Consider the following 18,366-nt stretch of genomic DNA (forward strand, 5'->3'; position numbering starts at 1 on the left):
AAAGGGTAGAGGAAAAGTTATTCCAACCCTACAGGGACATTTTAAACAAAATATTTGCAAGACCTGAACAATGAAAACGACACAACTGTTTTCTGAGAGAAATTAAAGAAAATGAAAATAAACAGTCATTGTATGGGTCAGCATTATGTCGGCTAAACAAAACACATTTCTAAGTCTGATATGGCCAAGAACCCACCAGTTTGCAAACTGCTCTGAGTGTTCTAAATCTTATCCTTGGAACAAACCAGACCATCAGAAAACTGAGTTAGTACTCAGACTACATTATTTTTTTAACCCAATTGCATTTTATTAGTAAATTGTTCACTTACATTATGTAGAAACAATGTGAAGCTTGTTTATTTTCGGAATGCTGTAGAAGGTATTTACTACAACATGCTATACCTCCATCACAGGGGCCCAAAGAGAAAATTTTTCTGAGACATATATTGCACAAAATATATCAGTTTTCAAGATCATCTAGTATGCCCATGGAGTTTGTGGACAAAAAAACCTCAAAACCTCAAAACACATCAAGTTTCTAATTTGGTTCTGGTTCCTAGTTAATTTGGTCTGAGTACAGCAATTATATATTGCACATGCATTTCTATATACTTTTACCTCTGGTCTTAATTTACTACTTTTGACTTTTGTATTTTTATTTTTTTAGAGTATATACTCTTATAAGCTATTTCAAATTCTTTTACATAAATGTATAAGTAACTTTTTAAGTTAAAAACAGCCAAGGTACCCATATTAAAGAATTTACCATTTAATCAAGGACCTAATAGAGACCATAAAATATTTTAATGGATGTAGTCTCACATTACTTTTTAAAAGCAGAAAAGGGTGGGAGACGATGAACATAAAAGGAAAACTAGTAAGAGAAAACCCTAGGGACGGAGTAGGATTTGAATAGTGAGTGAATAGAAGGTGAAGAGGGTAGCAGGTAGACAATGTAAGCAGTAATAAGTTAACAGAATATAATGTAAAGGCAACTGGTTCAGAGTAGATATAGGAAAGATATTGGGTGGGTAGAAGGACGTCATATAATGGGTCAAGTGCAAAACTAAGCTTGGATTTGATTCTTAAATGTGAAAAAACACTGTAAAACAGATTATAAACTTTTCAACACCATCTCATACTTTTTGCTTAGAAGTTATTAAGCCATTACCTTAAGAGCTCTAGTTATAGACTTTTACATCTAGAAGGAATCTTCAAGAAACTATGCGGTATAACTTAACTTTAGAGATTAAGAAAAGCAAAAAATAAAATATTTCAAGTTACATACAAAAATTATAAGCCTTACAACTCCAAGCTATTGATCACGTGGGTTGATGTGAGTAACATGAATGACTTTTAACTGCTCTTCTTCATTCCATGTATACACCTAAACCAAAACTAAGAGCTCAAAAACTTTCCCAGGAAGATGATTCCTTCACTGTATAAGGATACATCAAATTAAATTGAAAAACAAGCATTTACTGTGTTCAAGATACAATGAATGCTAAGTCACTGAAGACACCACGAAGAATATAACTATTCACAGAAAAATCACACAATAACACTATAAGCTCAAAACAATGAAAAATGAAGCCCATTACTTAAGTACTTAAAAATCAATGTCAACATAATTCAGCATCCTCACTTGCCTATCACTCTATGAAATATATATTCTTTATAATTCATAAAATACAAAATGATCCACCTGCCAAGATTTTTTTAAATTGCATATACAAGACTTAATCTTAACATTTTGGTTCTTTAAATGGATAGTTTTATAGAAAAGAAACTTTTCTATCTATTGTTATCTACATTTACCTTATTTCATGGAAAATACTAAAAACAATAGGAAAAGAGAACTCAGATAAGTATTTTGAGAAGATTACAAAGTATTGTACAAATGTGAGAAAAATATTAAAAAGGAAAACTTTCCAGTATGTTAAACACCAATACATATTTTTGGAAAATCTTAATAGTATTTCCTTACAAAATATAAAAATTTAGAAACTGCATTTCTCAACGTTGCTGAAAAATTTCACACAAACATATATCATCAGTCTTTGTTATGTATGATGACAGGGCATAAATTACAAATGTACAACATGTGACAAGCAGTGGGGAAGTGGCAACTGGACAAATTCAAGGTTAGAACCAGCTAAGGATAAACACTAGTAAGATGAATGAGAAGGTCAACAAATGAGGTCTGTGCAAAACCAAGGAGTTAGGCTGGCCACAATATCCAAACATTAAGTAAAGGATCAGAAAGTACCGAGACAATCTATAGCAGGAAAAAGAAATCAAAATGAAGTGGGCAGTAGGTATCAAAACTCAGAAAGAGGCTAAATGATAAAAGGTCAGAGACTAAACAAGGAATTCAGACAGCAGAGAATACCAACAAGCAGTTTAACACTTGGCTCAACACTTTCTTCTTAACAGTGCTTAAATTTGGAGGTGGGAAAGGTTAGCATTTGAGAAGTGGAAAGACAGATGTGCAGATGTTACTGACCTTTCTCTTTTCCTACAGGTACACATGATTTCAGTGCCAATTTCAAAATTATACTATGGCAAAAATATAACACAAATAAATACACGTTTATATAAATATAAACACAAGAGGAAGGTATAAAGTAGATTTTAAATGATTCAATTTTGCTACTATGCAAAGGAATTTGAAACACACAGCTTAGTCTTTGTGTAGCCAAGATACACATTATCAGAATTTTATTTTTCATTTTCACAGACAATATAAAAGAGAACTAGTCTCAGAGAAAGAACTTTTGACTGGATGAAAACCAGCGGGCATCTGTGATAGGATATTGAAAAGAAGCAATATTCAAATTTCCACACAAAGTTTTTTCCCCACTTCTTAAACCTGCTATGTTACAGTTAAAGATCAGAGATCCATAGGGATCCTAAGACTCTTTCAGAGGATCTATGAGGTCAAACCTATTTTCATAATACTAAGACGCTATTTGCCTGTTTCACTGTGTTGACGTTTGCACTGATGAAACAAAAGTAATGGTGGGTAAAACTGTTGATCCCTTAATACAAATCAAGGCCATGGCACCAATCACCATATTCTTCTCTGCCATGCACTCACAATTAAAAGGAAGTGGGGAGGGGCAATTTCCATTATGAAGCAGTAAACAGTACTAATTTTTACATTTTCAACCATAAGTATATCACTTTTTAATATTCTGTGTGACAAAATGGGAAACATTGCTACTGCATACCTAAGTACATAGTTGTCTCAACAAAAACGCTGGTGTAAATGTGAGCTAAACCAGTAGCTTTTCTTCATGGAACATCATTTTTACTTAAAACAGACTATGGTTATTCAGACTTATTTGGCAGACATTTTCTCGAAAACAAATGAAGTGAACCTGTCACTTCAAGGAAAATTCACTTTCTTTATTATCAGTGATAAAATGAAAGCTTTCAAGCAAAAAGTGAAATTTTGGCAAACTTGTATATGATACAGTGAATGCAACAGCTTCCTAGTTTTTGACTTTTCTAAGGAGATCAGTAGTGATATTACCAAATGGCATTTTTAAAAACTATTGTAGAAGAAAATGTAGCAGTACTGGGAAATCAGTAAACCAGTATTTTCCAAGTGACCAATGCATGATGTTACAAAAATTAGACATCGGTAAAAAGGTGCATTCAGAATGCACAAAAAAACAGTGGATTTTATCTAACAATGTTCAGAAAATCCACTGATAATGTTTCAGGCCCTGCACTATAACTAATCTCTAAGAAACTACCATTTATATAGTTTTAGTAGTGGGATCAAAGAAGAATATCCACAAATATCTAAAAGGGTTATTAAAATAGTCTTCCTCTTTTTATGCTCATGTAAGTGTGCGACCAGATTTTCTTCTCCAAAATAATATACTGCAACAGACTGACTATAAAGCAGGTATGGGAGTCTAATTATCTTCTATTAAAGCCAGACTTCAAAGGTATTTGGGGAAAAGTAAAACAATGCCACTCCTCTCAGCTTTTTTTCTTTTGGAAAAGTTATTTTTTTAAAGGAATAAATATATAAATGTTTTTAAAATTTCTGAATTGTAATTTCCAATGTAATTACTGATAAACTCATAAACAAAAACTTTTAAGTCCTCAATCATTTTTAGGAGTGTAAAAGAGTCCTGAGACCAAAAAAGTCGAAAATTGCTACTCTATCTCTGAGGCTAAAATTTTCTTGGTATGTCAAACGGGAGATGATATTATCATAAAATAGTGTATGAGGGTTATCATCACTTTAAAAAACAGCCAACAGTTAAATAGTAACTATGTGCTAAGTGCTGCCCTAAAAGTTTACAGATTATTCTATTTATTCCTTACAAACATTTTAGAAAATGGATACCTACCTCTTCACAGAGTCATTTAGGATTAAAAAAAAAAATGCTTATGAAGTACTTGGCATACTTACTCGGTATAACAACTTAAATTTTCAATAAATGATAACTCATGTGCTCAATTACTACTGCCACCATAAAACTATGCAGGCATCCTATGTACCACAGATATCCACATATAGCCAGCTAGTTAGAAGCCTGATTCCATTACCAAGAAAAATTATTAATGGTCAATATTAATCTAACCACTCATTAAACCAAAAGTTATCTTATAGACATTTAACATTTATGAACACTCCTGAAAGGCCTTTGTCTCGGCAAATCTAACAGCTATATACCAACCTAAACTTTGGTGCTCAACAACTTAGTGGTGATCAAGTTACTTCCTATCAGTTAAGTTCTTCAGTCAAGTGACAGAACAAAGGCCCCTAAAAATTCAAACTTAGGAAAGTGCCAATGTTGTTGCATGTATACGCAGATAATACATGATGTAGACCTTTCCTAATCCATGCTCCACAGCACACGTTAACCAACAAACTAGGATAAATTAACATGGGACTAGTGGCATTTGGACAACCCTGCCTTTACTCTCACATACAGTAATAGATTAACTCACATACTTCTAGTTACATTATCTTGAAAGTTGTCTGGAACCTTCATATTCCACTAAAATATCAGTCTTCTTTACAGGGATTATCAACTAACATTAAGTGTGTCTTTTAGCCATCTTCTACTACTGCCCCATGCATTCCCACAAAGTGGGTATGTAACTTCTGCCCCTCCCTCCAAGATAAACTCCACTTCCAAGTGACAGTATGAATTCATAATGCTTAATATAACAGGAACATAAATGTGTATATGTACAGTATATGTAAGCATACATGTCGAGTGTGTTGTGTGTGTATGTATACACACATTCATACACACATATACAGAATACACTGATTTAAATGCTAATAGAAAAATCTTTAAGGACAAAAGGATAAAAATGGAATCCAGGAAACTTCCTAGATAGCCCAACATTCATAAATAAACCTAACCATTATACAGATAAGCGGAAAAGATAACCCAAAGGTTCTTAAAGAAAAAGACCTTTTTACTGAAAAATTCAGAATGCTGAAAACTTGGGTTTCAAACTATCCAGATAAACAAATGAGGTAAACTACCAGTATTCAAATACATGTCTGTAGGTATCCTATACTCAAGAATGTTTAATTACCAATAGTAGACATTTTGTATTCTGAACTTTTACCTTTGTGAAGCAAAATTAGCTGGACTAATCTCACTGAACTTCAAGTGGGTAGCTTGAAGGTGCTCCGTAAGTATTGGAGTGAGATTGTAAGATTCAATCTGCCCAACATGTCTAATCTTTCCAAAACCTCTTAATTAACTGAAAATGTCAGTTATACTCATTCAAATAATTTACATATTTATCTAAATTTTTCTGTCTCTAGATCAACTTACACATTTATGTGCTAAGAGGTACTCCAACTTTTCCTAGTGAAAAACGTCACCATGGTTATACCAAATATACGACTTCAATTTTAGAAATCCCCAGAAAAGTTACTGATATAATATATAAATGATGCATATTACATAAGCAAAAATATTTTACAGAATAAAAAGAAATAAAACAAGTACCTGTCGAAAGAGTCTACTTCATGGAGATTTTATATTACTAAAAATAATAGCAACTGGATTTCCCATTTGAACTACAATGTACTATTTACCATTAGCCCACAATACTGACAGACCAAAAGGAAACTAACTTTTCTGTGACTCTTTCAATCTTATTTTTAAGCCTCCCTCCCCCCGTGTCAAGATAAATACAGAGCAAGACAGGGTCCCATAATAAACCTACTTACTATGTTTAAGTCTGACCCTTAATTTAATTCCATCATAAAAAGTTCAACCAAACCCTCCATCTAACTTATCTCTAAAGTACAACCATAAAGATGTGGGGCTTTTATCTTATATTATTATAACCTGTAAAATTAAGTACAGATGAAGTCAGAAACCCTGGCTTTAGATGACAAAGGAACAAGATGAAGCATGAGAGTTGTTACACTTAACACTGTAAATATTTTATCTAAAATTAAAAGATAGAAGTATTTGTGAAAGTTTATCATTTCTAAAACAATTCTGATAGAAAATTACTAAAACCAGTTCAACTATAAATAAAAGCAGAATACATAATAATCACATTTCTGAAATGACCTCACGTATGTTTCATGTATTCCTATAAAAAAATTTATATATAAACCTCAAGTATGTATACACAGCACTTGGTCACACAAATTTGGAATATACAAAAAAAAAAGTTTAGAACTTTTTCTTCTTTTGATCCATTATCACATATGACTTACAAGAAAAACATCAAAATTCTAAAATTATAATCATGTCTCAGCAAAAAAAAGTAAGCAATACAAGAAAAGATATGTATGTATGTATATACATATACAAATTCCCAGCCCTTTTCTATCATCTATATGTGACTGTTTTCCTCAGTATTAGTTAAGGTGAGCAAAAGGAACAGAAACATTTTGACTACTTTGGTTTGAAGGAGAAAATTACTGACTGGATTATTTGGATAATTTAAATAACCAAGTTTTTCTATTTAATCCAGTATCTTGGATAGCTGAGCAATATATTGCAATCAACTTTTCCAGTTTTATAAGTTTTAGAAACTTACAGTATTTTACTTAGGATTTTGAAGATCATCTAAAAATTCCAGTTAAATAATGTAGGTATATACAATAAACAATCACCATAAGCCACAGCATTATAAGAATTAATCTACACTATATTCACTGATGATTCTAAATTTTCTTTATACTAAGATTAAATAAGAGTGCCTTTAAAAATTTTATGATACAAAGAACCAATTACACTAGAAGACAGAAAAAAATACAAGGGGTCCAATGTTTAATGTAAATAAGCAGAAATCTACATAAAATTCCAGATGCTCAATATAAATAAAGTCACAAATTTAAAAATTATGGTGACAAGCTGAAAACAGACCAAAAGTAGGTATAATAAAATTATCACTGTGGTATAAAGACAAACTTCATTATTCATTATTGGACAATTGTACAAGGAGTTAACCCTTAAAAGAAAAAATTAATTTTCTCGAAAGCTCATTGCGTAATATGTACCTTTTCACACGCTATATGAGGTACTTTAGAAAATGGTACATTTAGCTTCAGAGAGTTAGCAAGTTTATCCTCTTTGAACTTTTATTTTTAGCATTAGGTCATTATGGATACTTATAATTTAGGGAATAGAAACATATTACTACTTGGAAAATTTTTACATCTGGTCTGTAACTCACGGACAAATATTCAGTTAAAACAAATAATATTAAAGAGAAAACTACTCACTTAATACGGTTTAATGCAACAGGTATATAAGAACTAAAATTAAGAGAGACTGAACATTAGGGCAATTAAAATTACAGGTTATTTTAATAACTAGTAACAATGAACAAATTAGGTAATATAAAATCTTAACATGTTAAACAACTTTAGTAGGAATTATAAAAAACCAATTTTTAAGATAGCATTGGAAAAACCTATAGTTAAGGCACAAAACTATGTTCAAGTGGCTTTTAATCGGTCATATACAAAAACTTGAATGGCAAAAAGAAAGCAAATATATCTATTGAAATCTATTAAGTACTCTTAAAATCCAAAGCAAATTTTTTAAAAGTAAATTAAAAATGTACTACTAGAACCTTATAATCTAGACTTGTTTAAACTCAACCACTAATGTCACGTGACCACTCCTATTTACTGAAGTTCCTTGATGCAAGTATATATACCACTGTTTCTAAGTAGATAATTCACCACATCATTTCTAAGGAAACTCACTAATAGTATCAAAGTAAAAGGAAAAAAGAAAAATATGGAAATTAATCAGAGGATTCAACTGAGACAATAAGCTTTGAGATGGGGAGGAAGAAGTGTGAGCAGGTGTCTGCCAGGAGCTAGATAATACAATGGAATCAGTTTTCATTCTGCAGAACAACCATGAGACTTGCTGCAATGTCAGCTCCAAGCACACACTGAGGGACTCCAGAAAATGCTCATTGATCATGCAGCACTTTATAATGCGCATAGGCTTTTTTCTCCTGCTAACCCCGCCTAGCTTCCTTTTGCAGCTTATTTTCTCTAGCCCTCTCCCCCTAACCAAATCTCTTCCTGAAGACAGGGAAATATTTAATAAATTATCTTAACAGTCTGAGTATTGGGAATACCACTCACCTCTTTATATCTGAATTAGCCAGTCTTTTCTTAATGAGGGAAAAAAAATCCTACAACCCATAGATAAGAAAATGGGTTTTAAATATCTATATAGCTATAAATACAAATGTTTGCTAGTATACTACATCCAAGGCCAAAACCAATTACAGGTTCACTTTGACATGTATTTCCTTGAACAGATTTATATACTCAAATAGGTTCTTAGAAAATTGATACAAGAAAAAATATACATAATTTAAAATTCTGGTGATTCAAAATGCAAATTTTTATTGTGGGCTCTGAATTTTTAGGGTATTTTAATTTTTATTAAATAATCTATTTTCTAAGGATCAAAGTCACATGAAAATCTAGAACCAGAATGTACCAATTAAATTAAGCAATTTAGAATGTACCAACTAAATTAACATATACATATATGCTTACTTTTACCAAAACTAAAATCAGCTGTTTTTCGTAGTTAAATGCAAGCAGAGCTTTAGGCTTAGATATGTAAATAAATTCTAAGAAACGACACTAAACCCACTCAAAGCTGCTTTGCAGACCCCACCTTCTAATGAGTTAATCTAAAGGTCACCACCAGCACAAGGCTTTTTAAGTCCGAGGCCCTTTCTTTTTTTCTTTTTATTTCCTATCAAACATATACCTACAATTTATGAAACATGAAGTTTAAACAAAATAATTCAAGACTTGTTTAGTAATCATGTGAATCAGACTGGCACATTCTCACACGGAGTAAGGTCGAATCGTATCTTGCTTTTATGCTCTGCCTCTTTTCTCTCTCCTCTAATCTATTCATCTGTAAAATAATTCCGTCAGATAAGATTTCTTTGTTTAGATTTCAACTTTCATTTCATTTACAAACCTAGCCTACCTCAAGAATGTCTTCTAGAACATATGCTTCCATTTCAGCCGCTGTCTCCATGTTTTATCAAACTGCCATGTTTCTTACTGCACTATGATTAGATCATTGCCAGCAGGAACACTCCTCTGTGTCAGCAAGGGAACAGGAAATGGAATGTTCTATTACATGCCTAAAGCAGCTTAGCTGTTCACTAGCCAGGCATCTACCAAAAGAGCAGGGGGTGACTCACTGTGTATTTTTTAAAGATACAGAAGCTTTATTCCAAAGCAAAGTTCTGTCAAGTAATTTCATCAGACAAAATACATAAAGTCTCTTATTTTCCATTTCAAATCTTAAAATCCTAAAATTGCAAAAAAGAAATAATTATACATATATTTTTAAAGCTATTTAACACGTCTGGCTTCCTGGCTGAACAAAAGAGGTTGAAGTGGGTTACGTAGCAATTTATCCTTAGTAAAGCCTTATAGTGAGATTAAAGGCTGTTTTAAATACACAAAGGAGGAGGCAAGGTTATACCAAATTAGGAATTTGCTACATCAGGCAAATGCATTTTATAACATATATATTACAGGTGCTGACTTGAGGATGTCAAAAATAATTATCTTAATGTAGATTTTTTTTTTTTTAATGATAAACTGGTTTTCTATAAACTCATCTGTTTGGAAATATCTAAGAGAATGAGATTAACATTCAACTGAAATACAACCACCGAAATAAGACACAACACATGGTTACATTCATTTTCTAGGAATGCCTTTAACTTCATTTACTAAGCAAAGAAACGCCCCTCCCCATCATAAATACTATAAGAGACTACAATATTTCAGATAACTGAAATTCAGAAACACTATATTTAGATCATTAAACAGCAAATAAAATGGGTGACTAACAGCAGAGCCAATTTATATTATATTCATTATTGTAATTGCTCCTCAGTTTAGTAAAATTTGTTACTTTGTCAAATTTTTTCTCTAAGTAATATGGAATATGAAAAAACGTAATGGGAAAGGAACAATGTTTTATGCTCTGTGACATTGATAAAATAACCCTGCACTTAATAGGAGTGCCATACAAACTGAATTTGAAGTGATCCTTTAATATGCAGATTAGTAATCTAATCATAATTCAAAGATGAAGTGTTCTAAATTTTCCTAACAGAAGAAAAATAAACTTTTAAAAGAAAAGGAAAAAACTTAGAAGGGGAGTTATTAACACATATGGCCAAATCTGTATGGAGAAAGTCATGATACGAATGACATTGCCAATAACATCTCCCCAAAGTGAAGCTACGTTTTAGTGGAAAGATATTTTGTAGTTCTCTTGGACCTCAGTTTATTACTTTATAAAATGGGATAATATTCTTCAACATGGAATATCTACTGTATATCAGAAACTGTTCCTAGGCATAGTCAATAAGACAGATAAAATAACAGGTTTATATGAACATTAAATAACTACTCAGTTTCTGATAATTAGGAGGCACTCTTACTGTGTCAGGCAATATGTTATTTAAAAATAAGCATGTTACTTAACCTTCACAATAATCCTGCTAAATGGTAATTTGAAAGAATAACAATAACTAATACTTATTGTGCTTCCTATATACCATATGCCATTTTAAGTGCTTTGTATATATTAGCTCATTTAATTCTCACAATAATCCAAAAAGAAAGGCGATACTATTATCTCCTTTCTACATATGTGAAAACTGAGGCACAGAGAGGTTAAACAATTTGCCCAACTTACTTCCAACTCAGCTAATTAAACTGAGGAGCTGAGGAGCTAAGATTTAAATCCAGCAGTTGGCTCCAGAGTCATTATCTTCATTTTACAGATGAGGAAATCAAGTCTCAGACAGTACACACAGTGACATAGCACAGTTGGAATTCAAACCCAGAACGGTCTGACTCCAAAGGCTGCGTGAAATCAATGGAAAACAAAAGATATTAAAAATAATGTTTTCCCAGACCATATATAAAGCTTACATTTACATATGGGTATGCCTGGCATTTGGAGACTTCTCAAACGGAGTAATTTCCATTGTTAAGACCTAGCTTTAAAAGATCTTGGGGACAGCCGGATGGCTCAGTTGGTTAGAGCGCAAGCTCTGATTGAACAAGGTTGCCGGTTCAATTCCCACATGGGATGGTGGGCTGCACCCCCTACAACTAAGATTGAAAACGGCGACTGGACTTGGAGCTGAGCTGCGCCCTCCACAACTAGATTGAAGGACAATGACTGATGGGTCCTGGAAAAACACACTGTTGCCCAATATTACCTAATAAAAAAATAAATAATTAAAAAAAAAAATCTAGCAAACTGGCTTTTACTACTTCTTGCCTTCCAGGTCAATTCTTTCCAGGCTTCAAATAAATTGCTTCATCCTTAGACTAAGAGACGTTATTAACAAAGTCTGTCTTTCTCAAACCTTCTTTTAACATATTAGCAAGCAAAGGCAGGTTTGAGTTCAAACTCTCATGTTGGAGCACTCCTGTTTCCCATAAGCCAACAGGCTTTCCAACTTTGACAAGAATCCTGGCCCCACAAGGCTCAAGTAAAACCACTCTCCCTCTCTTTCCCTTCTGTTCTAGGATATTCTCTTATGTGCTCTGACATTTACTGTTAGGTGTTTACCAATAAATATGTGACTATGGCTGTCCTACAGAATTATGGATGTTTACGTACCATTTATCATCTCTCTCCCTTATAGAGCAGAAGCTTGATGAAAGCAGGCAAACACTGTTCACCAACATATAGCCACGGCTAGCACAGTTTCTGGCATAGGGCAGGAACTTAAGCATTTGTTTATTAAATAACAAAGGCATGAATAAAGGAATTGTTTGATATCCAGTAATGCATACTAATTCCTTTTAAATTATTGCTACTACTAGAATAATTTCTGATGACTAAAAAACAGTTGTTCTGTGACTATTTTCTTTAGGTCACCAAAATATTAGAAATAGTCAACATAAACAGAATCTATATTTTAGAATTTCTGTAATTCCTTTATACAGCAAAACAATTATTTCTTCAATTTTATTTTCCAGTCCTTTTTGTTAATGATTACCTATGCCAAGCATAGGATACTCTGGTTAAAAGGGTGTGAAAAGATTCATATACATCTGCCTTAAGATCCTACATTTTAAAAATGAGGCACCTTCCTTCTATTTCAACCTCATTTTGTAGGCAAAAAACTGTTTTCCTGTTGCCTAAAATGGATTTCAATGTTACAAGATCCTTCATTTATGCCAATGGCAAAAGCATTAAAGTGTAAGTAGTAGTTAATATACTAACAATTACGCCAACAAAAATACATACAAGTAACTTAAATCATAAAAGAAAATATTTACTAAAGTAAGATTCAAATGTCCAAAGTGAAGAGATAAGCCTCTCATAAAAACGGGATTGGGAGGGACAGGGGGAAGGACAGAGTAGTTCAGTAAAAACCAAGGTTGGATGAAGGAATCTTCTAAAATTTACGATTTTATTTAGCACTGGGTTTTTGAACAAGGAAAAAGAAAACCAAACACACATATATGCACTGTGATGATAAGCAAGCAACCCTATTTTTTATGATTTAACATTTTGTTCATGTTTGTTCCCCCACATAAAACTTTTTTTTTATCAAAAATTCCTTATAGTAAGAGTTGCGTTCCCATCAATTTTTTTTTTTTTTCAATTTAAGGAAGGGCAAGACTTTTCAAAATCCACATTTTAAAATAAAACAAGGACAGATAATTGGTGCTAGGACAAAGGTAATGATTTTACCTACCTATATAAAAACAACTAGAAAAACAAAATCTGAACCAACTTCATCTCTCAAACAAAATGTATGAAATGTAGTCATTATAGCATCTCTATTGTTCTCTTTTTTTAGTCTGTAAATTACATTTTAGCAGAAGTATGAAACCCAAGTGTGAAATAGCCTGGACTGAGCATAAATGAGACACAGGTATTAAAGAGTTAAATAGAATTTAAATTAAAAGGTTAAAAGGTTAATAAAATTTCTGTATTATCAAAACAGCACCATCCCCATGGTTTCATACCCTTTATTTCTCCAAAATCAATCACGCCATAGTATGACTGAGGGTTCCAGATACATGTCTAATGTAGTATAGTAATAATCTTTTCATTACCTTCGTAGTTTACTTTTTTAACTATGGTTTTTGTCTATAAAGTAATACACATACACAGAAAAATTGACATACAGAAGAGAACACAAGGGAATAGTAAATCTACCTCTCAAAACTCCTAAAAGGCACTAACTAGGTTTAGTATATTCTTCCAGAAATGACCTACATATATGAAGCATATCTTACTATAAGACTATTTTTATACAAATGGAAACACATTATGCATACTTTTCTGCCTCCCCATTTTTAAAATTTAATACTCCATGATAATTGTTTCAGAGTGCACATGTAGATTTAGCTCTTTGATTTTGATAACTGCTCAACTTTTCACTGAAGAGCTGTACTGTAATTTATTTAATCTGTTCCCTACTAATGGGTACTTGTGTTGTGTCTAATATTTCATAACGCTGCAATGATCAGGCCCAAGGAAAGGGCACACATACTCTGCACATGCCTAAATATAACTGTAGGATACATTTCTTGGTGGGTATATATATTTAAAGTTTTATGTTACCAAACTGACTTCTAAAGAAGTTGAACTAATTTATACACTCTGACAGTGGAGAAAGACTGCCTGCTTCCCTAACAAATATTAAGTATTAATGACATAAGTCTATTAAAAAAACAGATCGGAAAATAGCTGTTTTAAAACACGTATCTTGACATATTTTTAGTTCCTCATCGTTTCTACTTTTGAAGAAATCTTACATGAAGTTACACCTCCTCTCATCTAACTCCTGCCCCTTATCAAAAAAAAAATCATATAAATTCATTCCCTGACAGATTAAGAACTTCAATTGATTATTTACAAAAGGGGAGGGGGGAGGAAAAAAACCACAACCAGATTCTATGTATATGTATGTAGTTGGAGGAGAAGAATGAGGAATCAAATGATCTATCTACACTTTTAAAAAAATCTACTGCTAAAATACAAATTCTACCCAAATTTAATGGTTTTATTTTTTAATTTTAGGAGTAAATTATAAAGTTTCTGCCAGAATTTAGTATTCTAACGATCCATAATTCTTTGGGTATATTCTCACTAAAGTAAATAAAATACTATACTATTAGATGTATGTATTTGTTTACCTTCCACATTTATTTCAAACTATTCATTTTTGAAGCATAAAATTCTAAAGTAATCCTTCCATCATTATTTAAAAAATCAAATATATACTAAGAAGACAGGCCATACATAAGCAATTTTTATTAATACAATGATCACTAAACAGTTTCTATCTCAGTTTCTTGACATACATCCCATATCAAATTTTGATACTATTTAAAAATAAGAATGATTAAACCTTCACAAGAACCTTCAAAACAAATGTTAACAGTTGGACACACTTCTAGATATATATAGAAATAACTAAAAGGCTTATTTAGATAACAAAGGATTAAGTAAGGATATATACAATTTTAACTTCATAAATAAAATAATGGAAAGGCCATCTGGTAGTACATTCTAAATGTGAGGAAGGGTATGAATTATTCTATAGTAATTTACTTAATTGCATAAATAAAATTTTTCTCAAGGCTAATACTTTCAAAAGCCCTAGTAAACTTTTTTTGAAAGATCACCATTGTCAGTTTTGATCATTCATTTACACAAATATTTACTGAGTACTTACTAGGTGACAGGCTTTATACTACACAATACAGAATGGCAAATAAATCAGCCCACCTCCAAGAATCTATAATCTAGAGAAACTTGAACCTGATTCTTGATGAAGTTTAACATCAAAATCTTCCATAATCTTTTCCTCTTCTCTGATTTACAGACCTTTTCATTATTCTGTAATTCAACTAATAAAACTCCAAATTCTACTTAGAACAGTATAAAAATATTATATCTAAACAAAATATTTCATCCAGATGCATCATATGTGCAGAATTAAATGCAAGCACTGTCTTGTCCAAATATAAGTAACATACTAAACAAAGTAAGAAACAAAGCAGCTTGTCCCTCTTTCCATATCTCCAATAATAATTGTGCCTGTTGGACACTTGCATTTGTTGTCTCCATCCATGAATTCATTCTTTTTCCAGTATTTCACAATAGGTTCAATGTACACAAAATTGATAAAATATTGTTTTTAGATTGCATTCACCCCTCAAATTTGTCTATATTGTACAACATTTTCAAATAAAAAACAAGTGCATATATAATAGCAATTCCTTACTGCAATATTTTTGGTTTTGCTTAAGTAGGTTAACTCTATTGATAGTACAGCACTCTCCATTTGGTCAGCAACACATTAACTATCTTCTGCTCCAAAGCAACAATTATCTACAGACAAAAAATACAACACACCCCCAGCATCGCTCCCCCGTCCCCCCCACACACACAGTGGTGGGGAGTAGAGAGGCTGGAAAGAAAAATACAAATTACAAGAAAAGACTTAAGTCCAAAGCCATTTTTTTTAGTCACCAATTTCCAGCACACCTCTGAAGGACAACTGTCCTACACTAGGGGACTGCAGAAACAGCTCCAGGTAACTCAAGATAGTATTAAAGGCATGGAGAATAATCAGGATGTAAAAACTACTCAAGTAACCTAGGAATCCTAATGCTACCACCTGCTCTCCTCCGTCCCTTGATGGTCTGGGGTGGCTGGCTACAAGCTCCAATTAGTCTAGTCTCTCATGAGGCCGGTTACCACTCTGCGGTTTCCAGCCTAACCCATTTATAACAAATCTTGAATGGTTTGCCTGTAAACAATTATTCCAAGTATCAAAAGACTACTCTTTCAAACTCATAATTCCATCTTCTAAGAAATGTACTACATTAAATTGTCTCTATTTATCAAGGGCTAGGCCAAAAATTGCAAAATGGGGCACCATTCCCCTTTCCACTAACATAATCCTGATCAGATACAGGATCGTAAAGTGGTCTTCACATAAAAGAGAATCTCAGAGCGTAAGTATGACATTCCAAAATTCCCAAGTTAGACATATAAACACAATTCCAACACAATACTCATATAGGTATATAATATATGTATCTATATATATATTACATACATATAATTTTTTCATTAAATGTAACTGTGAAATGCCTCTTTAGTCATCGTAAGGCTATCTCACAACACAGCTATGTTAGAAGCAATGTTACCATTCCTTTCCAACTTCCCCCACATATTTCCGATATCCAGTTTTACTACCAAATCTCCACCAAAAACTAACACAATGTAAGAAACCAGAAGACAGTATCTACCAACTTTTATGTATGGAATAGATATCTTACCAGTATGCTTTCTGAAATCAAGTTTAACCCACATTTATATATTTCAATTCCTCTATCACCAATTTCTTGACGGAGTCAAAATATTTTTTGAAAGCCTATCAACTCCCATCCTCTTCAAAAACATGTATGTCATGTCTCTCAGCGAAGGTAGTTAATATTGTTTAAACGGTGGGCACTGAATAACAACATCTTACATATGTTTAAAAGCATACCTGAACTACCAAACATAATTTTATACTTCGGATTTGTTTTTGTATGATTGCGGAAACCACCTCCCTTATACAAATTCCACAATCTCCAGTAAAATGCTTAGTTTTTAAAGTATTTCTCATAATTATTTTAAGGCTATACATTAGCAAAACTTGATTTTTAGCACTCCAGCTTACTTAGAAAACTACTTACAGTTTAAGTAATATACCTAAGTACTGGGGTCTTTTACAGTTTACACTGTCAATACTTAAAGGTGTATAATATCATAAGATTTTATATTTTTAATAATCAAATCTGAAAAACATACAATTAGAAATCTGCTTCCCAAAAGATCATGCTTCTGATACAACGCTCCTAACACTAACCTTCCAAAAAGCATTTTACCTACGTACAACATCAACAGGGATGTCAACCTGCCTTTTGAAATTGAAGTGGCATCAAAATAAAGTTCTTTCATGCAACAAGTATTGTCTGGCTATAGCCATAATATCAACCTTATCTTTAGGATGAAAAAGGCCATGTCTATTTCCATCTTCCTTCTTCCAGTTCTTCCAGTAGCTGTTGCTCTCCTTGGTCACGTGACTCCCTTCTTTTGGGTAACCTGGGTTTTTACTCCAGGTCTTTAGCACATCAGAGAAAATGTCATCTTATTCAGAGGCAATGACAGAGGACTCAGAATTTTTCCATTTATCCACATTTTTAACAACAAACTTTAAAAAAAGGGAATCAAGAATGTAAGCCAGTCAAGAAATAATTATGCAGCCTATATAAAAACAGTCAGACGTATATTCTATGCAACTTTCCAACTTCTGGAACTCCTGTGTGTCCTCTTATTTCTACCTCAGATAGTTTCTAAAATTCATGTGGTCCTGGAATGTCACATTATAGAAGAAGTCAAATTATCTAATTAGGTATATGCAGTATATCTGCAATCTTTTAATGTTATAAATGTGGTGCACGCAAGTGGGATTTTTTTTAAATCCAAAGGCCATAAAGGCACAAGATGAGTACTAAGACTTTTGGGTTACCCACCTGCATCAAAATGGCAATACACTATCATTATTACACTGTTAACTGCCTTCTAGTGTTGTTACCAGCTGAATTTTAATACCACTTTGTGTCTTGATTCACCACTTTTATATACTGACTGTCCACTGAAGAAATAAGTACTGATCCTTCCTTTGTTGCCCACCATCTCCTAATTTTATAGGTTGTATTATTTTTATATTATAAAGGTTTATAATGCATTCTACTACGTAACTATAATTAATCCTAAATTTTATATATTTTCT

The 18,366-nt window shown here is 32.5% G+C and overlaps 1 protein-coding gene across 10 annotated transcripts in view; it reads right to left on the bottom strand.

Moving 5' to 3' along the window:
* ANKRD17 (ankyrin repeat domain 17) overlaps positions 1 to 18,366 on the bottom strand; it is a 151,398-nt gene that overhangs the window by 109,819 nt on the left and 23,213 nt on the right. For 2 of the 10 annotated variants that reach the window (XM_033105357.1, XM_033105356.1), the window contains exon 1: positions 9,495 to 9,619. The exons of the other annotated variants lie outside the window; for them this stretch is intronic. In XM_033105357.1, the coding sequence (XP_032961248.1) occupies positions 9,495 to 9,545 (51 nt within the window). In that variant the 5' untranslated portion in view covers positions 9,546 to 9,619. Of the gene's footprint in view, positions 1 to 9,494; positions 9,620 to 18,366 lie in introns of those variants that run through there. 10 annotated transcript variants of the gene reach the window in all.

This window comes from Rhinolophus ferrumequinum, chromosome 5, assembly GCF_004115265.2.
Source record: "Rhinolophus ferrumequinum isolate MPI-CBG mRhiFer1 chromosome 5, mRhiFer1_v1.p, whole genome shotgun sequence".
Taxonomy (NCBI): domain Eukaryota; kingdom Metazoa; phylum Chordata; class Mammalia; order Chiroptera; family Rhinolophidae; genus Rhinolophus; species Rhinolophus ferrumequinum.